The following is a 25050-nucleotide window of genomic DNA, read 5'->3' on the forward strand; positions in this document are numbered from 1 at the left end:
GTCTCCACTCCATGTTGCCATCCAAGAGAAGAAGAAGGAAAAGAATAAAAAGAAGAAAGTGGCAACTAAGAGGGCAGGAAAAAGAACATGTCCCAGCTCCTGGGCAAAGGTTGGAGCCCAGGACGTCGTCACAGCTGCTAAGCTCCTGCTCCACAGCGCTGTACAATGATTTCATCATCACTTGATTCTGATGTCAGCCCTGGGATGTGGGTACTATCTTCATTTTAGGAGGAAGCTCAGAGAAAACCAAGTCACTTGCTCAGGATCACTTGACACACACATACTTAAAAATTAATTCCCGGGAACAGAAAAAAGACGTCGTGGATCACAGGATATGTTCATTTCAGATATTTAGCTATACATTTCCAAACTGCTTTCCAGAAAGAGTGTACTGATGTATACTCTGATAGGTAAAATGATGCCCAGATCAAAACACACAAGACCAAATGTAGAAGTTTATTTTACCCTTGGGTGAAAGCAGGATGAAATCTAAAGAGATGTCAGCAGCCTTAGCAGGCTGAAGAGCAGCTGGCTTTACAGCCAAGTCTTTCTTATCGGGGCACCAAGGATGTGCAGCTTATTATTGGGACTGTGGCCAGCTCTTCTCATCAGGGTGTCAGAAGCTTGCCGTGTCAGCGTATTTCTCATGGGTTTGTAACTAGGTGGGTACACAGAGGCAATGAGCTGAGGCATGTCTCTCTTATCTGAATTATGTCCACCTGTGACTCAGTCTCAGAGAAGGGTTTTTTCAAACCTAAGATGGAGTTATCTTGGCCAAACTCATACGACCAGCTTATATGCGGCTGCCTACTGTCAGCATACCTGCCAACAGTTGGTGTTACCCTTTCACCGTTTACTAGAACATTGGAATGGAAGAGAGAAGATAGCTTCACAGGTGTAGAAAAAAACCAGTTCAACCACACACTGCTGACGTGTGTCTGAAAACCTGAAAGAAGACATCCGGGAGACAAATCCTCCAGAACTTTCTCCATCCTCTTTCCACCTGCAAGTCTTGCTCTTTAGACAATACCTGCCAGAGCAGGAAATGTTTGCAGTCTGTTTAAAGTAGTGTTTGAACCAGTTGTTTTGTAAAAATGTGCAAGTTGCTGTGAAAAGCCCCCAGCCTCAGACAGTGGGTTAAATACACCCCCCAGCCTCTTTGCCAGTGACAGGCAAAGAGGCTCCAAGAGAGGGACAGGAGCAGCCAGTGTGCTATTGACAAAGAGGCTGGCCTGCAGAGCATTTGCTGGGGGAATCCGATCAGGGGATTATTCCCAAAACCCTTTTCCAAAGGTGCCATAAATAGGTAACCACTTCTTACTAATGCAAAAGAAAGGCATGTTTTCTCATACAGTTGGAACACCGGGTCTCTTGCTGGTAATGGTGGGTTGTTTCTTTTTCTTGTCTGATTGCACACGGGAAGCAGCTCTGGGCAGCTGCCTCAGGCAGTATCTGGAATGCTGGGACCCTGACAGCTGCTCCTCTCTCTGCACCTCTGCTCTCCCGAGGTCATCCAGACATCAAACAGCGCTGCCTAGAAAACATGAGCTGCACCAGAGTGCGTCTGAGAAAGCGCGTGCTGGTGGCAGGCGATGGCAGCTGGATGGAGCAGGAAGGACGGGAAGAAGAAGACCTCGTCAAGTGTAGTGGGTGCACGAGTCGGCAGTGAGGCTATGAAATCTTTCTTGAACATTAAAGAAGTCAGCCTGCTCCTTGATGCTTTTCTCCATACCCCCTTCTCTTTGGAAAAAGAAATACAGAAAAATACAGACTCATCAAACACATGCCTTGACATTACCAAATACTGCCATTTCATCCTGTGGGCTTCATGTCTCTGTATCACGAGGTAACGAAAAACTGCTGGTAGTTAAATGTCCTTGGTTTTCCTCCCTCACCTGCCCACTTCCTTCTCGTCCCACTTTTCCTTCTTACTCTCTTCACACACACATTCACATACTATTGTTTTGTGTAAGTTGATACTTCTTCAGCTTGCTTTATTCATTCAGCCAGGGTCACAGGCTCGTCCACCGGACTGTGCGCTGCACAGTTCCCAGGGCTCCATCCACACAGACTCCTATGAGAGAGAGGCTCCTCGGGGTGGGGGTCGCAGAACTGCAGTCCTGCACTCTAGACTGTTTTTGAGCTAATTGTGGGTGCGTTATAGACATTGCGTTCATTTTAATTTCCCTGTAGCTCTCATTGTGTGACTGTGCCACAGTTAACTGACTCATTTGGGGAAGGCATGTTATTGTCACAAACCTGGCTCAGTGAACGTCCTTACGTGTATCTTCTATGTACAGATACACCTGTTTCTCTGGGGAATCCGTCTTTATTCTGCGTTGATAATGATTTAAAAAATATTCTACTGAACTTCCTAATAAGAAAAAGACAAACTTGGTAGAGTTTAAAATATTTATTAGTATGAATCAGTGTGTGTTAAATCAAAAATAACAGATACAATTGGGCATTGCTGGGAGAAATGCTTTCCTACAGGGTGAATACAAGGTGGGAAGGTTCTAGCTGTCTGCAGCAGTGTCTTTGATGTGCAAGAACTGGGTCCAGCCCAGACGGAAGCCCTTTACAAAAACAGGAGAAAAGGGAACAGTTTGCACAACGGAGCAGCACCACGGGATTACTGGGTGTGACTTCCACAATGATGGTAGAAAAGTAAACTTGACACCTAATAGGTCTGAATGCAGCTAGGAGCCCTTGAGTTCCTACGCTAGCTCATCCCTGGACTTGCCAAGAGCCTCGCAGAGCAGTGAGAAGTGGAACCCACCAAAAAACAAACAAAAAAATTAAAAAAAAAAAAAGCTCAATTTCTGCCATTACACGCCAAAGTCCTTGATTATAAAAGAAATATTTCAGTTGTCCAAATGTCCCTCAGAAAATGAACTCAGTTTTCACAGGGGCACAGCCCTTCTAGCTGCGTAAAAGTTAGTTTTAGATCTAACTTAGATCTTCTAACTTAGGTAGATCTTCAACCTTTCGGTCTGCAAGGTAACGTCATATTCAGCACCTTAATGTACCGTTTTTAACCATAACACGGCAAGTCAATTATGTACGTATGTACATAAGATGTTTGCACAATTCCATTCTTAGAGATTACCACTGGGAAATCATCCGTCCAAGAATCCATGCCTACTTATATAACACACAGCCAAGAGCCAAACTCAGCCAATGAAATGGATTACGTGCCAGCACAACAACTATACAGTCATATTTACACATGTACATACGTGAAAGAGAACAGGGAGAAGGGGCAAATGTGAGGAAAGGATGGTAAGGGTGCTACATCACAGGAAACTACTTGACATTTCCAGGTCTTTACATAATAGGACGTGGTTATGGTTCAATTATTAGAACAGCCACGAATTCCAAGCTAAAAATAAAGCAAAGTAGGAAAACCTCATTGTGGACAAGGCCTGAGCATCTATCTTGAGAGAAGACTCAATGTCTGTGTTAGTACTTGCATGCTCAAGTGGGATCTAGCCTCCTTGCTGATTTGCTGTGAGTGGTGATAATACATTCATGTATTTTTTGTCCTCTGACTGGCTTGAATACTGGCAATACTGAAAGGGAAAAAGAGTAGCTTCACACCCTGCTGTGCTTCTGAAATGAGGGCTTGTTAGTAGGTAGCTCACTACACATTGTTAAGACTAGACATTTTATGCAAAGTACAACCCCTGCAAACCCAGTTGGGGGGGTGGGGATCCTCTCTGCAGGGTGCTTAGCATTTTAGCTAGGAAACCTGAGCAGCAGTTTAGAGATAAACCCTGGTTCTCAGGGAAAGCTGGAAGAGGAAAGGTTAAAAAATAAGTCTACATGTAACCTGGACAGCGGTCACTTCAATTTTCAACTCAATTTTTTTTTACCTTTGGCAAGAGGTATAATTTCTTGGCCTGCAAGCAGAATCATGTCAGGCCAATAATGGGGGCAAGGTGGGAAAAAAACCTAAAAATCCTTGCAAAGGTCCTGCTAGGACATCCAAATGTTGCTTGCTAGCAGTTTTTCAGGTATCTGTCTGGGACAGCCTCATGGAACTCTTGAAACTAAAGTTTTTCCAGCCTTCACATTCTAAAATTGTCAATCAACTCTCATGAGTTCGGAGAAGCAGTAAGCACATCAATTTGACAGCAACATTTTTGAGTTGGAAGAAATGGATCTGTGATTTCAGCCTGGCCCTGTTTCCTTGATCACAGTCAATGTAAAGAAAGTGTAAGCTTGGCCCTGGTTCCTCCAGACCCTGACTCTTTGCCTGTCAAGAGCCTGGTGGGCACAGTCACAACAGGACTCCACAGCCCCAGCTTAGGAGCTCTTTTCTGTCTTTCACTTTGTAGATTGTGGTAAAGGTTGTTGTCCCTTGAATGTTTGTGGCAAAGGGAGTACCAGCCAGACCTTGTTCACACGCTGCTGATCAGCCATTTCTGAGCATTGATCCTAATACCCTTTAACTATTTCTGATCCTGTGTCAGACCTTGTCCAACATAATGATTGTTTTTATTTATAAACAAAAATAAAAATAATTATGTAACTGAAAATGGATAATAAAATCATCAGGTGAGTTCATATTTATGTTTTTCTATTTTAAAACTGTAGGATAGGGGATGCCTGTGGCTCCGTCGGTAAGGTGCTGGCCCCATATACTGAGGGTGGCGGGTTCAAACCCAGCCCCGGCTGAACTACAAACCAAAAAAAAAAAATATATATCTGGGCGTTGTGGCGGGCTAGTCCCAGCTACTCGGGAGGCTGAGGCAAGAGAATCCCTTAAGCCCAGGAGTTGGAGGTTGCTGTGAGCTGTGTGATGCCATGGCACTCTATCGAGGGCCATAAAGTGAGACTCTGTCTCTACAAAAAAAAAAAACAAAACTGTAGGATAATTACAAATAATACATCAACCTCTTTCCTGCCCAAAATAAATAGGAGCTAGGGAGTATTTGGGTGGCAGAAAAATTGGATCACAAAAGATTAAGAATTACTTCCCAGTATGGGCCCTGACAGGAGACCAACTGCTTCCTGATTCCAAGTTTATATGAATGTTAGAATGGTAATAGGATTTGAATTTTCAATGGAAATCGCTTTTCTTCCCTTCCATGTTTTTCTTTCTACCTCCTTTGGATTCAGAGAATCTGAAAAGCAAGGTTTCCATTGGTGCCTATTCTCAGTTCACTGGCACTCCAGGCTCAGACCTCTGATTAGCCCTAATACCCTATTCCCCAAGCATGGCAATGTTTAAAATGCTTTCTCTGATTTTGTAGTTTGGAGGTGTAGAATTTCAAGGTGCTAATGCTTCCCCTGGCTGGTTTTCCTATAACTTACTATTAATTGCTATTATTAGAAGTTTGCCTTATGATTTAGACTCAAACATTAAATTTAATTCCAGCTAATCTTCTTCCCTATATATGACACCAGGACATAGTCTCTTAGTAAAATAATACTAAATGCATACACTTATCTAAGAGAGTAAGAATTTATTACTATGGAGGTGAGGCATGTCAGGTGGTCTCCTGAATAATATTTAAATCCTCCATCTATCACCACTTACATAGTCATTACTTAAATGCCTCTTTCAAACTAGGCTTCCCAATCCCAGAATTATATGCAACATTTTATTTGGTCAAATTTGGTTTGTTTTCATATGGCCAAAACTTAGAAAAATATTTACCAATTAAAAGAGATGTAGACAACAGTTTCTAACACATCTCTCTCCCCCTTTATAATAACTCACGTCTCTGAGCGATGGTCCAATTACACTCCTGATTTCCTTTAGAAAGTAATAAATAAAGGCTTACTTCAAACCTAGCTAGAAACTAACCTTCTAAATTAAATTTCCCTCCAGTGAAGGAGGGAATAAAGGCCATGGCACTGAAAAAGTAACTGAAATTTGGCTGGGGAACACCAGGGACGCAAGCGGGACACCCCTTTGGAACCCCATGCCTGTGACAAGGCAGCAAGACTTTTGTACAAACCCGAGAATGTTTCAAGGTTTTTAACAAAAACAAAATGCAACTATACTTATTACCTAATAAGTATAACCCCGCCTATGTGCATCTCATACACTAAAGGCCATTCTGTGGTGCTATGGTGGGTTTTTCCAGAGTTTTCTGAACTCCTCTTTTGAGGACATTTCCCACCCTGCTCTGTGGAGATGTTCCAGGATTCAAAGCCAGTGTGCTCGCTCTTCTCTAAGTGAGGTGTCAGGCCCCTGAGCATGGGGTCCTTCAGCAGTACATGGGGACGTGGGCTCTGGCTTCTTCAGGGACTGCAGACCACGGCCCCTGGGTTAGCAGCACCGCCGGCTGGCTTGCGTGCTCCCCTTCCCAACTTTGATTGCTCCACTGTTTCCATTTTCATGAGGGTCCAAAGGTGGGATCCGGCGGCCTGGAGGAAAAAGGAGGCCAAGGTGAATTCCTTCACATCAGCTTAATGTCTGGGTTACATAAAAAATAGAGGAACTCCCAGAGTGGCTTCTTCCTTCCCTCCACCCTTCTTTCCTTCCTAGGTCTGCTGCAGGAAGTCTAGACAGTTAGGGTCCACGTAAGGAACTACAAGCAGCTTCCTGACTTCCTGGACCACCAGTGTGGACTTTTCAGGCTGGGGAGACCTGCTCCTGGGGGGGCAGTCCCACCCCTCGCTGCTCAAACCATCACCCACTCCTCTCCAGCCTGCCCACGGATCCATCCAGAGTTAGTTTCTGGCTTCACAGTGCTGTGACTGTCTGGCTGTCTTTTCAGATTCTGAAAATAGATAGGGACTGGGAATTGCAGTCTTCCTAGTAACGCCCTTAATATATTAACACGCAGCTCATCATCCCTCAGCCTGCCCATGTAGGCAGATTGTTGACTGGAAAGTCCTACAGCGATGCGCTATACAGGAATCAGTATTGTAAGTGTCGTCCACAAGTTATCCTAGACTCTCTATAAATAAACACCAAATAAAAATTAACCCATGAACTCAAGAACCTGGAAAACTGGTTGGGTCGTCTTTATCTGTATTCCTATATTCCTGTATTCATTAATCGTGGCTTAATCCCAAGAGTCAGGCAAACCACTTCACTTACTTATTAGCGGCTGACACTGAGTATTGTTGAAAAAAGATATTCTTAGATTAATGGTAAGTAACGAGTACGTGAAATAACGTGAAAATTACTGGGGAATTTAGGGATGGGGTTAAATATGTAAGGGTCGGTAGGATCCATAGGGTTAAAAAGGCAACAGAGGGGTGGGGGAAGTGATAGCTAAAAGGTATGGATTTCCTTTCAAGATGATAAATATTCTGAAATTGGCTGTGCTGATGGTTGCATGTATCTGCGAATACACTAAATACCACTGGAGTGTACACTTGACAGGTAAAATGTGTTAAGTATGTGAATTTTATCTCAATAAAATCTCTTTTCTATTTGCAAAAAGGCAATGGAATCTGGAAATAACAACCTTAGAACCTCAAAGTTTTCATAGACTTTCACAGATACCATCCTTACTTAACCCCGTGAAGCTGGTGTGATGGCCATTATGATCCTATTTTATTGTAACTCAGAGGGCGGAGGCTATTTGCTGATGGTCACCTCAGAATAAGTGGCATAGCTGGTTCTTTGATTTTAACCTACATCTCGACTTTCTGCAGCACACTAGCCCTCTATCTACACTTCTATCCCTTTGGAGAAAGGCATCAAACACTAGCTCTAAAACAAAGATTTTTAAAAACTGGGTAATTAGTATATTAGTTTGCTAAATATACTGGAAGAGAAACTGGTTCTAAAGACAAAGTGTTTTAGAGCAAGTGGGTGTCATCCAAGGACCATATAGAGTCAAAACACCTTGGCAGAGGTACATTTCCACAAGGGGTAGAAAGAATTGATTACAAAAGTATTAATGCCCCATGGACATTCAATAGTATGGACCTTCCTCAAAGCTCAAGCACGAGGATTAAGGTCACTTTCATTTACCCAGAATTCAGAATTAATAATAGAGACCTTCATCTGATGATGGAGCAAATAAACAATGTGTAATGAGTTCTGAGGCTACAGTTCCTGCCATTTTGTATAACCAGCAAAGATTTACAAAGTGTTTTCAGGCCATTCTCAAAAGAGTTCAGTCTTTATTCAGAAGCCAACGAGATGTAAAGTATATATTGTCCTCTTCTGGAGATACCGTGTTTTTATTCATCACAATTAAAAGGAAATAAAACAAAATGCCTCTTCTATTTGTCCACCTTAAGTGATAAATTGAGGAAGAAGTCCCCCATGACTACCAGTACTCTCTAAAGATTTATCAAAGTCAAATATGCTTTTTTTTTGGAGACAGAGTCTCACTTTGTCACTCTTGGTAGAGTGCTGTAGCATCACAGCTCACAGCAACCTCAAACTCTTGGTTCAAGCTATCCTCTTGCTTCAGCCTCCCAGATTTTTTTTCCTTCTTTTAGACACAGGGATCTTGCTCAGGCTGATCTCAAACTCCTGAGCTCAGGCAATCCACCCACCTTGGCCTCCCAGAGTGCTAGGATCATAGGCGTGAGCCACCATGCCTTGGCTTAAAGTCAAATGTTGACAATAATGTGTCACTGACTCCTCAAGAGAAAGTGACGAAATAGTGGAGGGATGATTGTGTCAAATTATATCATTATTTAAATTAACAGTTTTTCTGGTGCCTCTTGGGTGTGTTACACACTGCAATAGGGACATTTGCTTTTGCACCTGAAATATTTTTGGACAGAATTTTGATGGTGATTGGGACAGCTATTGTCCTGGTTAAAGAAGAGATGAGAACTGCTTACCGATCAATATAGGGAGTTCTCATGTTAACACCATGGTTGGCACGACTTACTTTACATGCCTCTTCAGTTGTCATGATGCCTGCCTCTAAAGGGGGCCCAAATTAAGAAACAAACTTTATATATTAGGTATTGATCAAAGTGACAGAAGGATAGTGAAAATCTACACCAGAAACAAAGAGCATATAAAGAGCAAAACAGGATGCCAGGGAGGACTGTCCACACCCTTCCTCCCTCCTTCCTCTCATTTCTTTCCTAAGGAGACAACAAGCAACCGTGTTTAGGAAGCAAAACTGAGTAAGGCCTGGTCCCTTCTCAAGGAGATCCTCCCTTCATGGTTAAACCAGCAGCGGCACTTCTGAGTCAGATGTTGAGCCTGGCTCCAAGTTATTTAAAATCTCTGGGCCTTCCTTTCCTCATCTATAAAAAGAATATGATGTGCTCACTTTGGTAGCACATATACCAAAATTGGGATGGTACAGAGAAGATTGATAGTGAAATTAAGAACAATAAAATAGAAAGAATATGAGAAAGGAATCTGACAACTATGCAATATAAACTTGGCCACTGTTAACATGGGAGGAGCTGATGACTGGAGCGCACGCCCAGCGGGGGTGGGCGCAGGGGCCTGGGCATGGCTCAGTGGTTATGCACAGGGAAGAGAAGGGCCAGGGCTCACCCCCATGGCGGAGTCTCAGGGGTTAGTTAGTAGCTAACTAACTGGGGGCCCACCCTGCTTATCTATAAAACTCTCAGCGTGGGATGAGTCACACAAATTTGAACTTCAAACGTGGTGAGAGTTAGAGACACACCTCCACTTTAAATCGGAGACAGAGGAAAGGTAAGTAATAACAAGGAGGCAGCACCTTAAAAAAACAGAAGCCACTTCCATCCAGGTTAGTAAAGCATCACAAGAATGGAGAAGCACGAATCCTATGTACTCGATTTTGATATGAGGACAATTAATGACAATTAAGGTTATGGGGGGGAAAGCAGAAAGAGGGACAGAGGGAAGGGGGTGGGGCCTTGGTGTGTGTCACACTTTATGGGGGCAAGACATGATTGCAAGAGGGACTTTGCCTGACAATTGCAATCAGTGTAACCTGGCTTATTGTACCCTCAATGAATCCCCAACAATAAAAAAAAAAAAAAAAAAACAGAAGCAAGACGCCTGCGTAACCAGTAGACAGCTCAAATCCTGTGCTCAAATTCAGGACATGCTGAAAGAGTAAATGTACTTACACAAAAGAAAGGTATTAGAAAACAGCCATGGCATCTTTTACCCAGGTGATCTCCTTGGAATGCTGTCGCAAACATAGCTCTGAAAGGGCTCTGACCATTCTCTGTATGTTTCCACTGTTACAAAATGTGCTCTAAGAATACAACCTCCATAACAAGTTGTCCTGGAGCATAAATTCTGGGCTAGAGTGTTTATTTTAATATGGTTTAGATTGTGTAACATTCTGTTTAGGAGAAGTTAAAAAGACTTTTTTTTTTTTTTTTTTGAACTTCAGTTTTCTTGCAGCTGACAGCCTAGAGAAAAAGCAGGTTTTGTAAATGATTCCTCAGGAATGCAGGATGGGAAAACAAATTGCAAGCTGTAAGTTTTATCATGGCTGTAATGCATTTACCCACAACGAAAATAAAACAGCCAGCCCAGCAGCAGCTGCTCCCTCTCCTCCTGTGGTGGACCGGCCACTTCCTGCGCCGGCTTCGACTCTTCCCTGGCAATTCTGCTGTGTGGAGTCCTCCATCCTTTCACTCCAGTTCCGGGACTTATTTGGCCTGTCCTTTGTCTGGTGTTAGTAGTACTGGCAGTTGCTATGTAACTTCCACTTCTTGACCGTGATTTTCTGAATCATCCAGATTCAGAAACTGACCAAGTTGGTTAGGGCTTGGCAGTATTTACTCTTGATAAGGATCTCTCAGACTCTCCATTCAGAAAGGAGGGATCTCTGGAAGGGCAGTGACTCACCATCCTGAAACACTGCCCCAAGAATGCAGAATTGTAGGCAGGGCACTTGAGGTTACTCCCTGTAACTGTCCTTCTGCTGTTGTAAAGAAGATAATATCAGAATGACTGGAAGATCTTGACTATTCCGAAAAAGAGTGTAAGCATGCAGTGAAGGCCCGGGACAGGGCGGGAGGCCAGGGACTGGGAGAGCCTGAAGTGTGTGGTGGGGAGAGGGGAGGCAAAGATAGAAAGAAAAACAGTCAGAGGACCCCAGGCAGGAGGTGACGACTGGGAACGGGAGGTCAAGGCAGGAGGATCACTTGAGTCTTGGAATAGGAGGCTGAAGTGAGCGATGATGCTAACACTGTACTCCAGCCTGGGTTATAGGGGGAGAGCCTGTCAATCAATCAATCAATCAATAATGTTAAAAAAGTATTGGAGTTGAATGAGTAAAATCCACAAACCCAAACTTGGGTTGCCACAATCCAGAATCTTGTCAAAATTCAACCAAATCCAGACCCAGAACTTGCTCCTGTACCAATCTTTCTCATTCCAGGAAACAAAACAGGGGAGTGATCCTCAGCACCCTCTATTCCTCATTCCCTGTCCCCAACCCAGGCCCTGTTCTTCCTTCCCTCCTTTTTTTTTTTTTTTGAGGTGGGGTCCGCTCCGTCTCCTAGGCTGGAGTGCACTCTTGTGATCACAGCTCATCCTGCAGCCTCAAACTCCTGGGCTCAAGGGAGCCTCCTGAGTAGCTGGGACCACAGCTGCACACCACCACACCAAGCTAATTTTTTTTTTTTTAACTTTTTGTATTGCTGTGTAGCCCAGGCTGGTCTTGAACTCTTGTCCTCAAGGGATCCTCCCACCTCAGCCTCTGGAAGGGCTGAGACTGCAGGTGGGAGCCATTGTGCCCCGCCAGATTTTTGAAATCACTTCACTTCTTCCATCCTGACCCAGCCCTCATCGCTCTTGGATTACGACTTTACACCCCAGTTGGTTGCCCAGACTTTCCTCCTTCCTAGTCAGATCTTTTTGTAAATGTAAGCCGATAAGCCACACCCTGCTTAAAATGCCTTCAACTGCTTCCAGAACGTCACCCTCTTCCCATCACCAGGCCCTGCTCAGTCTCCAATCTTCCAGCCTCCTGGCTTCTCCAGAAAGCACCCCAGGACATCTGCCCCGGGAACTGAGCCCCTGTGCTCTGCTCTGCGGAGCACTTCTTGAGCTCTTTGCTCAAGTGGCCTTTATTATTTTTCAGGTCTAGCTGAAAATCATGCCCTTGGGGAGGCCTTTCCCACCCGATCTAACCCCCATCCAATGGCGCACAGTCCTTTCTCCCTGTGTCTCCTGCAGTGTGTAACTGCACACCCACCAGGCTGTGCTGCAGGCACCCCCCGCCTCCACTGTAACTGCACACCCACCAGGCTGTGCTGCAGGCACCCCCCCCCACTGTAACTGCACACCCACCAGGCTGTGCTGCAGGCACCCCCCCTCCACTGTAACTGCACACCCACCAGGCTGCGCTGCAGGCACCCCCCCTCCACTGTAACTGCACACCCACCAGGCTGCGCTGCAGGCACCCCCCCTCCACTGTAACTGCACACCCACCAGGCTGCGCTGCAGGCACCCCCCCCACCACTGCAGCTTGTTCTGTTCACCACGCATTCCCAGGGTCTAGCTCGGCATCTGATCCATAAAAGAGCACAGCGTGTATGTGTGGAATAAACGAATCAAGAGGAACTAAGCTTGCCAAACGTTTTGGTGTTATTCAACCCTAATTCCCCGCAGAAAAAAGATTACGTTTCATTTGATGCAGTGAACCCCCAGCAATACTAGCTCCTGCGACATCCTGAGATGAGGATGCATACGCCAGTACAAACCTTGAATTCAGTACTGTATTACTAGACGCACTATTTACTAATTTCAGCTTTACCGGAATATGAACGACCAAAACTTCTGCTCCCAGAGAACCTGCATCACCCTTCAAAGAACAGATACACTGTACCTGAAACACCTGGTGACTCATCTAAAGATAGGATATGCTCCAATGTCAAAATGACAGAACAAATGTTAAGTAACCTTAAGTTAAAGGCAGAAACCATCAGTGAACATTGGAGCAGATGAAGATTTTGTGACGAAAAAGATTGGAACCTTTTCAGCCTCGAAGGAAGGCAAGTTTGCAGACAGGAAAAGAAGGACGTTCATTATGGTGCTGGGACGAGCAAATGTGCCCAGGAGCATACGCTGACATCATGGCTCTGCAGCCCTGCCCTTCAATTTAGGACACACAGACAAGGGCAGTGAAAACAGTTTGAACGGAAGGCTGCTGAGCTTTTGTCATTTTGATTTGTAACACTGTGGTATATCAACAGCAGCAGAATACTCTTTGTGTCTTCATACACCAATGTAAAATTTCAAATGTACAATTACTGGGAGAGACAAGACTATTTTCTTTTAGTATTCCAATTCAAAGAGAAAACCTATAATGTCCAAATGAAAGATATAAAAACCCAAGAACAGAAAATGAATAAATCCTGGGTAGACATACATGGAAGGTAATTAGCCCGCCACATGGAATGTAATGAAGTAGGTCCAAAAATGGGATTTAGAAAGGGTACCCAGAAAAAAATAGCCAGGCATGGCATGAGCCTGTAGTCCCAGCTACTCAGGAGGCTGACGTGGGAGAACAGTTTGAGCCCAGGAGTTCAAGTTTAGCCCGGACAACACAGTGAGACCCTGTCTCTCAAAAGCAAGAGGGCGTACCTGGGGTGATACCAGTCAAAGGGTAACAAATTACTGGAGGCACAGATCACTATCTAAAAGAGAGCAGCACCTAAAGCCTTTAACAGCAGCGATTTTCAACTGTGTGCCATGAAAATTTTAAAGATCATTAATTAAAATTAAATTATTTTTGAAAGAAGTTCGAAGCACAGTTAAGTATATTCTCTCTTTCACTCTTTTTTTTGATCAACATAATTTAAGTGTACTATGAAAATGTAACTATAGGTTCAAGTGTGCCATGAGATAAAAAACATTGAAAAACTGCTTTACAGTACCCTGAACCCCATCAATGTACAATGCATCAATGTACAAAGTTATAATTTAATAAAAAATAATTAAAAAATAAAAAATAATAAAAAATAAATAAATTAATTAATTAAAGAAAAACACTGCTACAAGGTAGCTTCAGTTCTTAAATAGATACATTATTTTGGTAAACAGTCTCAAGTTAGAAAACATATTAGCTCACACTCATAAAAGACAGTTGTCTGGTTTTATGAACACTCTGGGACTGTAAGAGAGAGACATTTCTCTCTTCATCTAAGCCAGTGTGAATTAACTTTGTCTACGTGGACCTTTTTAAAAGGATTTTATTCTCACTACTCCTCCCTGACTTTTACCACATCTTTTCTCCAGGCACACTTTGTCTCCGGAACATTGCTTTGAGCAGAGGTATCAGCAATACCTAGTTCTATTTTCAGCTCAGGAAGAAGCAGGGGTAACCTAAGTAGGAACAGGAAAAAGGAAAATAAATGAACAATCTGCTGCCATTTGGTTAGGTGTATTTGCAATTGTATTTTACGTGAGTCTGCTATTAGGCTACAGAGCCCCATTCTGAAAATTCACCTGAAGGAGTAAGGAGCTGAAGGGAAGGCACCAGAGCTTACAGGTGTGGGTGTGTGGATGGATGGGTGGATGGCCGGATATTTTGCCATGGCTGTGTATGTACGTATTGAGACAGAGTCTCACTCTTGTTACCCAGGCTGGAGTGCCACAGCATCACAGCTCACAGCAACCCCAAACTCTTGGGCTTGAGCGACCCTCTTGCCTCAGCTTCCAAGTAGCTGGGACCACAGGCGCCTGGCTAGTTTCTCTATTTTTAATAGAAACAGGGTCTCACTCTTGCTCAGGGTGATCTTGAACTCCTAAGCTCAGGCTATCCACCCATGTCGGCCTCCCAGAGTATTAGGATTACAGGTGTGAGCCACTGTAACCCGGCCATGGCTGTGTATTTATAAGCTTTCTTTGTTAAGGCAATTATAAATTATACTTTGGCAATTATACTTTGGCAATTATACCAAAGTATAATAAAAGAGAAATAAACAATGGTTTATTGGATATGGTAGATAAGGTGATATAGGTATTGGATGGATTATACAGTAATTAATCACTTTGAAGCCTATGCTTTAAGCAAAGCACTTGTTTTTGCCCAAATGCAGCAAATTAATTCTTCAAAATTCCCACCATTGTGTACCATAAAGACTTCACACATGGGAAGGGATTTGTACTGGCTGAACCATTCAAATAATCTTTCAAATCAAGATATTAATAGAATGCTTCTTGCTCAAGCTCATTCTCTTTGAGGTCCTATTTAATACTTTGTCTTAATAATGACTTTCATAAACCACAGAAAGTCTCCTGGCTGGTGAAGAAATCTCAAATTTCAGGCATACAAGGGGCTGAGCTTCCTTCTGCTGGCCACCGCTGCCTGTGCTGTCTGCTCTCAGGGCCAGAAAGCTAATGCTGAGGAGATGGTTCTAAAAATACAAGCACTTAAGAAGAAAAAGTATTCATGCAATTGTCCTCAGGAGCTACCTAGCTCCTTTCATTGAAATCACCTGTAAAAGCAACCTATTTAACAGCCAAACATATTGGAAAAGCCTCACACCACCAGAAAAGAGTAAAGTTTGATCTGAGGAGATATGGCACTATTTAGAATGGGTTCAGACCAAGCTTAGATGTCACCCAAAGTGACAGGACTCCAGAGAGCACCTGGACACACTGCCCACGAGGAGAGAAGTGTGAGGAAGGACAGTTTCCCGCATAAAATTGTTAATTTTATGTGTCCTAGCACTCTGGAGTTCAACTCTCTGGGGCTTGAAATACACTCTTCTGTTGTGAGTGTGAAATAAAAGCAAGAAAAAAAATCCTAAGGAAGGTAGGAGGAAGGACAGGGTCAGAGCCATTCTTTTGCTCATTTCTGCACTGAAGCAGTAAGGCAGGTCGGAATCCCTCATCTCCACTGGGTTTTCCATCAGCCCAACACAAACAAGCAAAAGATTCCCTGCCGTGGGTTCTCAGAGTCTAGTATAACGGATCAAAAGCAATTAAAGAGAAATCCAATCTGGTCTGGGAAACCGTGGACTCTGACTTTGAGAACTTTGCCAGCAACGACCTCAGACAGAAGAAAGATCAAACCATCATTTTCCCTTCTAGAATTGTCTGGGGCCAAGATACTTGAAGACAACTGCTGACTGTTTAAGGGTGCATCGTTTCCTAGGAACATCAGCACCAGCGTTTCGCCCAGCACTTGCACTCCCCCCAGCGTCCCTCTGATGGGATGTCCCAGAGGGCTGCTCAGGGTACGGGGTCTCCATGCGGCTCTCAGCAGGCACCTCTCTGAGGAAGCAGAACAGAATGACATGAGCGGAGAATCTATGGAGGTGCAATCTGGTGAGGCAGGAGCGTGACAGCTGCAGACGCCAGGGACTGAGGCCATCAGCTGAGAAACTCGTCTCGGAGAAGGTCATTCTTGGGGAACCAGAAAGCACAGGGTGAAGCATCACATGACCCAGGACTGCAGATGAGCAAGGAAGCCGCTGTCCTCCATTCATTAGCTTATTGGAAATTTTAGGCATACAAATCAAATCAGATTTTCCACCCAATTCCCAATTTCGCATCAGGCAGATGAAGGTGAGGCTGCCGGCCTAGAGATGGTGAGTTCAGTGGGTGACTGGGGCTCTGCACCTTGTCCCCACGCCCCTCCGCTCTCAGCATCTCACAGTACTGCACTGGGCAGGGATTGAACCCGCTCTCCTCTCCTCATGGGCAGTGTGTGCAGATGCTCTCAGCATAACTTTTAATTAAAACCAGTTTTACTTTTGTAACAGGATGGTTTCATTTTAATGCACAAAACAGAGAGTGAGCAGGTCAAAGCACAGACGTATGGATCTGGAATTTAGAGGCTGATCAAGGAGAGAACGAACTCATCCGTAGTTGCAGGTTTTCTATCCACAGCATCAGATAAACTCACATGGAGGATGGGTTCTACTTCAGAGCTCTATAGTTTTATTCTTTGATTCCCAGAAACAGAAAAATGCAAACTAGGCTGAAAACACAATTTCATGTACTTACTGATTCCTTGAAAGAGCTCTTCAATATTAATGGCATTTTTTGCACTTGTTTCAACCACAAGGGCACCTATGGATTCAGCATATTCTTTAGCATCCTTCAGGGGAACTTCTCTGAAAAAGAAGTCAAAGCCAGAGAGAAATGAATGGTCGTTTGTAAAATAGAAATAACCCCAAAGACCAGACAAACAGCTGGAGTGGGAATGGTTCTTTTACTTTCCTGTAGAATAATAACTGAATCTCTCAATCAATAATATTGAAACCTAGTTTGGGTAAGATTTTTAAAGATATTAAACCTGTCTCTGGCATCCATGCAGATATAAAATAGCACTCCTGGTCTCAAAGAAGGAAAGAATTTCAGAACAGAAGGGAAAATGAGACTCATTTCAGGTCTAGCAGTATCCGTTCCAGGGTTCAGAGCCAGGGTTGATTTTATTTTTTTCTGCTATAATGTGACTCAATAGTAAAAACCACTATGTTACGTGGTTATGTGCACAGGCACATGTGCTTCTGGGAGACTTCTTATCATCTTTCAAAAACCCGAGGAGATGGGGATGTGGTTTGATGGTTTGGAAGGCGCGTGGACCTAGCTCCAATGGCTGTCTGAAGCGTGGCACACCTGGACTTTGAACTGTAAAAGGGTGTTCCCGCAAAGATCTTAGGACACGAACTCTATTTAAATGAACAACCTAAAAAGACATTGATTGATCTGTTTCCAATGTGAAGATACTATGGTGGACCCAAAGGTAAAGAAGACACAGCTGCTATATAGACCCCAAGACCATTCGTGTATGTAGCAAATACACATTGAGCAGCAATGGCCGGTTCCTCTTACAGGTGCAAGGGAAAACCCTGGTCCCTGCCATCTGGAGCCTACTACACTTCAGAGACTGGACAAACAGAGCACATCACGTTCACTCTAATCCATAGACATAAAGGGCTTCGAGAGTACAGGGGCAGAAAGTGATGTGTTTTGATCAAGGGAACCAGGAAGCAGCTTTGGAGGAGGCTGCCTTCACTGTGGCCATGCAGGCTGGGTGCACCCAGGTGAGACTACGTGAAGGACCCGCCTGAGCAGAGGCCAGGCAGCAGGAGAGACGCTCATTCCTAGATGTCATGAAGGCAGTGCCGTGCCCAGTGCTGCCTTGGGTGCCATGGAGGGTTTACAAACCTACGATCTGGTGTCTGAATGCAGAGAATGCCGGTGTGGCTGGAGCTGAGGGGGGTCCTGGCAGAGGGGCAGGAAGACGCACCCAGCCTGTCTCACTCCCCGAGGCCAGTGACAGGGCAGGGACTGATGGAGGCAGCTCCAGAGTCTAAGTGAAAAAAAAGTGCCCAGAAGGGACTAGAGAGGACTGGAGGCAAGAAGAAGAATCTGGAAACCCCTTCAGTGCTGCAGGTGAGGGATAGTGTAATCCTCAACTAGGGATGCTATAACAAAAAAAAAAATAAAAACAACTGCAGATACAAAATCAAACCTGGGGAGGAGAGTGAAGACACTACACCCATCTCCCTCCCCCCCATTCCCGCACCCCTCAGATGCCTCACAGGTGGTTTCAAAAGGATTATAAAGTTACCAAGGAAACTCTACCTCCGTATTCAGATCCCTTACAGAACAAAAAAAACGTATAAAGGACCTTTCAGGTCTCAGCCAGACAAGCGCCTGACGAGGGCCCACGTGTTAAAGGTGATGGGTCCAAGCCTCTCGGCCAGGAGGGTGGGGACATCTCTGCAGCCATGCTGTGAGAATCTGTCCTTCCAAATCATGGGGGAAAGTATGTCCTACCTCTACCTCTTTACTGTGTCAAACAGACAAGCCTGTGCCAGGAACCAGGGGCACAGCTCCTAAAACCCTCAGTCTCCGAGGAATAGGGGTGTCTTGCTATGAATGGCTAACAAACATGAAAAAATGCTCATCAGCCCTAATTATTAGAGAAATGAAAATCAAAACCATCCCGAGATACCATCTAACCCCAGCAAGAATGACCCACATTACAAAATCTCAAAACTGCAGATGCTGGTGCGGATGTGGAGAGAAGGGAACACTTTTACACTGCTGGTGGGACTGCAAACTAATACAACCTTTTTGGAAGGAAGTGTGAAGAAACCTCAAAGCACTCAAGCTAGATCTCCCATTTGATCCTGCAATCCCATTACTGGGCATCTACCCAGAAGTAAAAAATCCTTTTACCATAAAGACACTTGTACTAGACTGTTTATCACAGCTCAATTTACAATCGCCAAAATGTAGAAACAGCCTAAATGCCCATCACCTCAGGAATGGATTAACAAGCTGTGGTATATGTATATCATAGAATACTATTCAACCATTAAAATAGATGGAGACTAATCCTTTGTATTAACCTGGGTGGAAGTCGAACACATTATTCTTAGTAAAGCATCACAAGAATGGAGAAGCATGAATCCTACATACTCAATCCTGATATGAGGACAATTAATGACCTAGAACACGGTGGGGGGGTGAGGGAAGGGGAGTGCAGGGAGAGGGAAGGAAGAGGGGGTGGGAGGTCACAGTGCATGGCACACCTTTTGGGGGTGGGACACAATTATAGGACAGTCTTTATCTAACAAATACAATCAATGTAACCTGTTTCTTTGTACCCTCAATGAATCCCCAACAATAAAAAAATTAAATAAAGATTCACCTTCAACTGTGCCCTGTATGTCTCCTCCATTTGCTATTCCCAAGTTGTACCCTTTATGATGGAACTATAATGTTAAATAAAAATTACAGGAGGCCATTATTTTGGAAAAAATTCTTGCACTAAGCCCGACAGACAAGAAAAATCACAATCAGATCACTCAGGCTAAGCGTGTCATCAGACACAAACTAAGCTGTTATCTGACCATCTAAGAAATCAGGAGAGAGTAAGAGCCAACTTTCCGAACAGGCCCATTCAAACTTTTCAATTGGCTGCATTATAATGAAGTTCCCTCTGCTTTAAACCTTACACACACAGACAAGGTAATCTGTTATTTTTCTATTTTTCTGCCTCCCTGTCTTGCTTTGCAAGGAAAGTATCTTTGAAATAACTAAAGCCTGTCTGTAAAGCCAACCTCTTATCCTCAGCTTGTGGGAACATTTATTCTTCCACGGATGAAGTGTTGCTGATTCTAGAATCATGAATAAAGTCCATCGAGATCTTTAAATTTGTTGTAATTTTTCCTTTTGACGGTGATCGTTAAGTATAGTGCCTTCCTGAGTTCTGTACATTCATTCTAGAAAACTGATTCTGAGGACAGATTGTGGGAGCCCCTGAAGTTTGTAGTCTGCTGAAGTACAGGTAACTTGAGAACACTCCAGACTTCCAGTTCATGTCTGCAAATGAGGGACAGGCTTGTGGTCATTAGTGTCAGAACGGAATTGAACTGTAAGGTACCCAGTGGGTGTTACAAAAGTTATTGCTGGGACAAATGGTGTGACTACAATCTGAGTCACCTTGGAAAAGGGAGAATTCACTTCCAAGAAGCCTCTTGCAGACATCTAAACCAGGGGACATTGGGGAACTCCTCCTGCTGCACCTCAGGAGAGGCCACTGCACAGAACTCTCAGTGGGACGGCTGCCCCCATGGGCTGTGCATTTGATTACAGTTAGGTGAACTCACGGCATCCAGCAATTCTCATTCATTGTTCTTAATGAATATTTGAGTGTCTGTTACATGCCAGGCATTGTGTCGGCCAATAAAACAGGTAAAGTGAAATTAGTTCATCCAAGCCACAGTACAAAGCACACAGCTAGTCAATTTTGATGGCAAAGACTATTTTTAGAGTTTCTGAACCAAGGTACATACAGAAATCACTGAGAAGAAAGATTGCACCTGGCGGAGAGACACAGACTCAGATTCCTACCTCCCCCACCACCGAGGGTACAGGCGATTAGGTTACACTGTTTGCATTTGTTAAGAGTCCAAGTTGTAGCTGTGCCCGCTCACCCAGGACAGGTGCACCCATCGAATGAGAGCACACCAACCCCCCCTCTTCTCCCCTCTCCCGCCCATCCTTCACCAATGTTTTAAGAGTCAATTATATTCTACATGACCCTTAAATGTTAGCACTACCTAGGGGGCAGCAGCTACAGGCAGGCTGTATGGTCCAATGGGGGCTAGAGTCCCTCCTGAGCCCACAGGAGAGGAGAAGGGCTGCAGAGGGGCCGCGGTCTGGGCCAGAGTGGAGAGCTAGCCATGGGGATGAAAGCATTCACATCGGGGCAGAGAGTGGGCAACTGCCGCCCACGGAAACGCTGTCCACAGCATGTCTTAAGGACTCACCTGCACAAGGTGTGTGGTCAGGAGGCCAGAGGCCCTTTACTTTCTCTTGCATGTCTGGACACATCTCCCTCTCAAGCCAGATGACTGCTGGCCATTGTAAGTGGGCTTCATAAATGCAGCCTCTGAAAGTGGAACCAACCACTTCTTACCCATGAATTTGCCACTCTTCCCACAAACCTGCTGCTTCCTGAGCCAGAAGCAACCAAACCCCCCTATGTGGCCTCCCCTCTGGAACCCTGCAATGTTTCCGACAAAACCCACTCAGCCTCCCATCCAACCTCCTACCCACCGCCTCTGTCTCCATCAGTCCCCTTCACGTCTCACACACCCGAAGTCGCCCCTCCCTGACCCTCTAGTCTGTGGTGATCCACAAGCCCACGGTGGGGACCTTTCAAACTGCGAGCCTATCAAGCATTCCCACAGACAGGACTCTGCAAGTCTTCCTGTGGCTACAGGACCAAACCAACAGCTCAGCAGGATGAGGCTTCCTCCTCCCTCTCCATCCACCCCAGAAGCGACAGCCCATCCCAACCACTGTCCCTTGGGCCTTGCTGCACTCTGGCCTATTTGTGGGTCTTGCAGCTGCTATTCCCTGTTCTTATGGCCACATTCCACCCAGTCCCCTGGGGCGCTCAGCCTGTGCAGGCTCCTGTCACACACTGTCATCCTTGCGAAACTGTCTCTCTGCCCAAACAGGCTGTGCGTGTCTTGAGATCCAAATCATTGTATTTATTTTTGTGTCCGAGAATTCTCATGGTACCTGGCACTTTGGAGGCATCAGTAAACATCTGCTAAATGACTGGCTGAGAAAAATCACCCCAAGTCACCCGCAGCAGAAAGGAGGAGGTAGGTGGGGGAGGGGCCCTGTGGACCTAACAGAAGTGTGATAAGGGCTGCAGAAGTCCCTGGGGGGGGGTGAAGTCAACACAAAGGGGAGTGTCCCCAGGGTTTGGAAGTCCTGTCTCAGACACTCAGAGGCAGGCAGAGGCCCTGAGCTGGCCACTCAGTCTCTGGGTCTTCTCTCAGCAGGGGAGGGAGGCAGGAACCAACATTCTTGTGAGCTAGAACTTCCAACAGGGCCGTGCTAACCAACAGGGGCCCTTGTTTTGTTGTTCATGGGTGTAACCTGGCAACTTGGCAGCTGCCTCATTCTAATTGCAGGGCCAGATAACGCCTCCGCAGTCCTGGCACACCAAGAGGGGGTCCTGAGGAAAATAAGGCCTGCCTTGGAGAGGCTCACCGGGAAGGTCCAGGGGTCCTCTCTGAGCCCCACTTCACTCCCACCTGCATACAGGGCCCTGGCAGGGATTCGGTCCCCAATGGCTCACAGCCTGTGAGCTAAGCCCCAGCTGTGAAAGGGGATGTTCAGGCAGTTCCGGGGTGCTGCCCACAGAGAGAAAAGGCTCCCCCCTCGGTGTTCACTGCCCCCTGCTCTGACGGCCCCCATTCATTCTACCAGGAAAGGTGGATGATTTACTTAAATGTTTAAGTAAGTTAACATTATAAAGTGCTTGGAACGATACCTGGCACATAGTAAGTGCTGTGTCAGTGTTTCTTAAGTAAATCTTTGCAAAGATTTATTTGGCCACGTGGATGACAGTGGGGCACCATTTCTTACAGAATGCCAAGAAGATTGAGGAAATGATGCAAGTGGAAAACACAATTAAAGGCCCTCCATAGGTTTTTCTTACTTCACCCCTTCACTGTATGGCCCCGGAGAGCTCTGAGTCCCGTTCTCAACATTCCATGGAAGAAAGAGGGAAGCACGCTGTATCAACCAACTTGCTAAGCACATGAATTTCTACATACCAACCACCCCAAGAGTAAACTGAATCATATTCTGAATTTCTTTCTCAACGAAAACAATCTGATATTAATCCGAGTAGCTTTTGTCCAAGGATATGGAATGACTTTTTGGAAGGCCATGGATATTTCCTATCCTATGACATTCTTCTTTTTTTTGTTTTTGCAGTTTTTGGCCGACGCTGGGTTTGAACCCACCACCTCCAGCATATGGGGCCGGCACCCAACTCCTTTGAGCCACAGGCTCCTTTTTTATTTAAGACAGAGTCTTGTTCTGTCACCCTGAGTAAAGGGCAGTGGCATGATCATAGTTCACAGCAACTCAAACTCCTGGGCTTACGTGATCCTCCCACCTCAGCCTCCCAGATAGCTGGGATGACAGGGGACCAGCGCGCCACCTAGCTAGCTTTTCTATTTTTAGCAGAGATAGGGCCTCGCTCTTGCTCAAACTGGTCTCATACTCAGGTCTTGAGCTCTTGGGTTCAAATGATCCTCCCATCTCAGCCTCCCTAAGTGCTAGGATTATAGGCCCGAGCCAACGCTCCTGGCCTCCGTGGCTTTTCTTACACATGTTCTCTGTCCAGTTTGGTTGTTTCTTTTATTATTTGGAGTTGTTTATTTGTAAGTGCTCTTTGCATATTAAGGAAACTAGCCCTTTGTGATATATCTTCCATATTTTTTACCCTGGCATTTGTATTTAGATCCCATTTATGACATTTTTGCCACACAAATTTTTACATGCTCAGAATTATTGATCATTTCCCTCTATGGCTTCTGAGTTTTGTATTATGATTAAACTCTTCATTCTACTTCCAAGATTATTTTTAAAATTCATCTTTCTCTAACTTTCATGATTTCATTATTTTACATTTAAATTCTTGTTCCACTAAAAAAAAAAATAAATAAATAAATAAAATAAATTCTTGTTCCACTTAGAATTCATCTTCTCTTATTTTTTTCTTATAACTCATTATCCCAATACCATTTACTGATTACTCCCTTTTTACATTGATTTTAAATATCTTTATCATACACTGAATCTCCCTATGTATTTCACCCCATGTCTTGGTTCTCTGTGCTCTTCATTAATCTTCTGTCTAATTCTGTGCTGGTGCTGTTTTTTTTTTTTTTTTTATTAAGAATTAAAATATATTTCACCATCTGGTGGGATTAGTCCCCCCAATACTATTTTTGCCTACTTGTTTTTTAAAATAAAATTTAGGATCACTTTGTAAAATCCCTTTTAAAAGGTTATTTTAGTAGTTTGATTGGTATCTTGCTTAATTAGTAGTTTAATTTAGAGAAAACTGACACTTCACAATACTGAGTCCTTTAATCCAAGTAAAAAGTATACATTTTCATTAATTTAAGTCTTTTCTAATGTCCTATAGGAGAGTTGTAAAGTTGTAGCATATAGATCTTATTCATTTCTTGTTGAATTCATTCCTAGGATTTAAGTTTTTAAAAAAAATTTTTTAAATTATATAAACATGCCAAAAAGTTGATTACTAGGTATTTTAAACTTGTATTCCTATTATAAAAAGGGGTTTAACTTCGATTTAATTTTCTAGTAGGTTATTTTTTGTGTAAAAGTGAAGAATAGTTCTTTATTCTAATAGTCATTCAATAGATAATATTGGTTTTCCTTTTTTTTTTTTGTAGAGACAGAGTCTCACTGTACCGCCCTCTGGTAGAGTGCCGTGGCGTCACACGGCTCACAGCAACCTCTAACTCTGGGGCTTACGTGATTCTCTTGCCTCAGCCTCCCGAGCAGCTGGGACTACAGGCGCCCGCCACGATGCCCGGCTATTTTTTTGTTGCAGTTTGGCCGGGGCTGGGTTTGAACCCGCCACCCTCGGCATATGGGGCCGGCGCCCTACTCACTGAGCCACAGGCGCCGCCCAATAATCTTGGTTTTTCTAATCCTGTTAGCAATTAAAGAAATTCACATGAAAATTATGATCATATTCTCCATATACCACATCGGTCAAGGTGAAAAAGCTCATTCATAGGTGGTGCTAGTGCGTAGAGAGACTCCTACGCTGCTGGGGAAGCCTGCTGCTGATGGGTGACCACAGGACGCCAGCAAGGTCAGGGAAG

At 44.4% G+C, this 25050-nt stretch overlaps 1 protein-coding gene across 1 annotated transcript in view; it reads right to left on the bottom strand.

Annotated features, from left to right (window-relative positions):
- Positions 1-2398: 2398 nt before the first annotated feature.
- Positions 2399-25050, bottom strand: part of RAB31 (RAB31, member RAS oncogene family) — a 131253-nt gene continuing 108601 nt past the window's right edge. Inside the window, exons 6-7 of the mRNA XM_053571670.1 lie at positions 16862-16971; positions 2399-6381 (exon numbers count right to left, since the gene is read on the bottom strand). Of these exons, the coding sequence (XP_053427645.1) occupies positions 6284-6381; positions 16862-16971 (208 nt within the window). The 3' untranslated portion in view covers positions 2399-6283. The remainder of the gene's footprint in view (positions 6382-16861; positions 16972-25050) is intronic.

This window comes from Nycticebus coucang, chromosome 19 (genome assembly GCF_027406575.1).
Source record: "Nycticebus coucang isolate mNycCou1 chromosome 19, mNycCou1.pri, whole genome shotgun sequence".
NCBI classification, from domain to species: domain Eukaryota; kingdom Metazoa; phylum Chordata; class Mammalia; order Primates; family Lorisidae; genus Nycticebus; species Nycticebus coucang.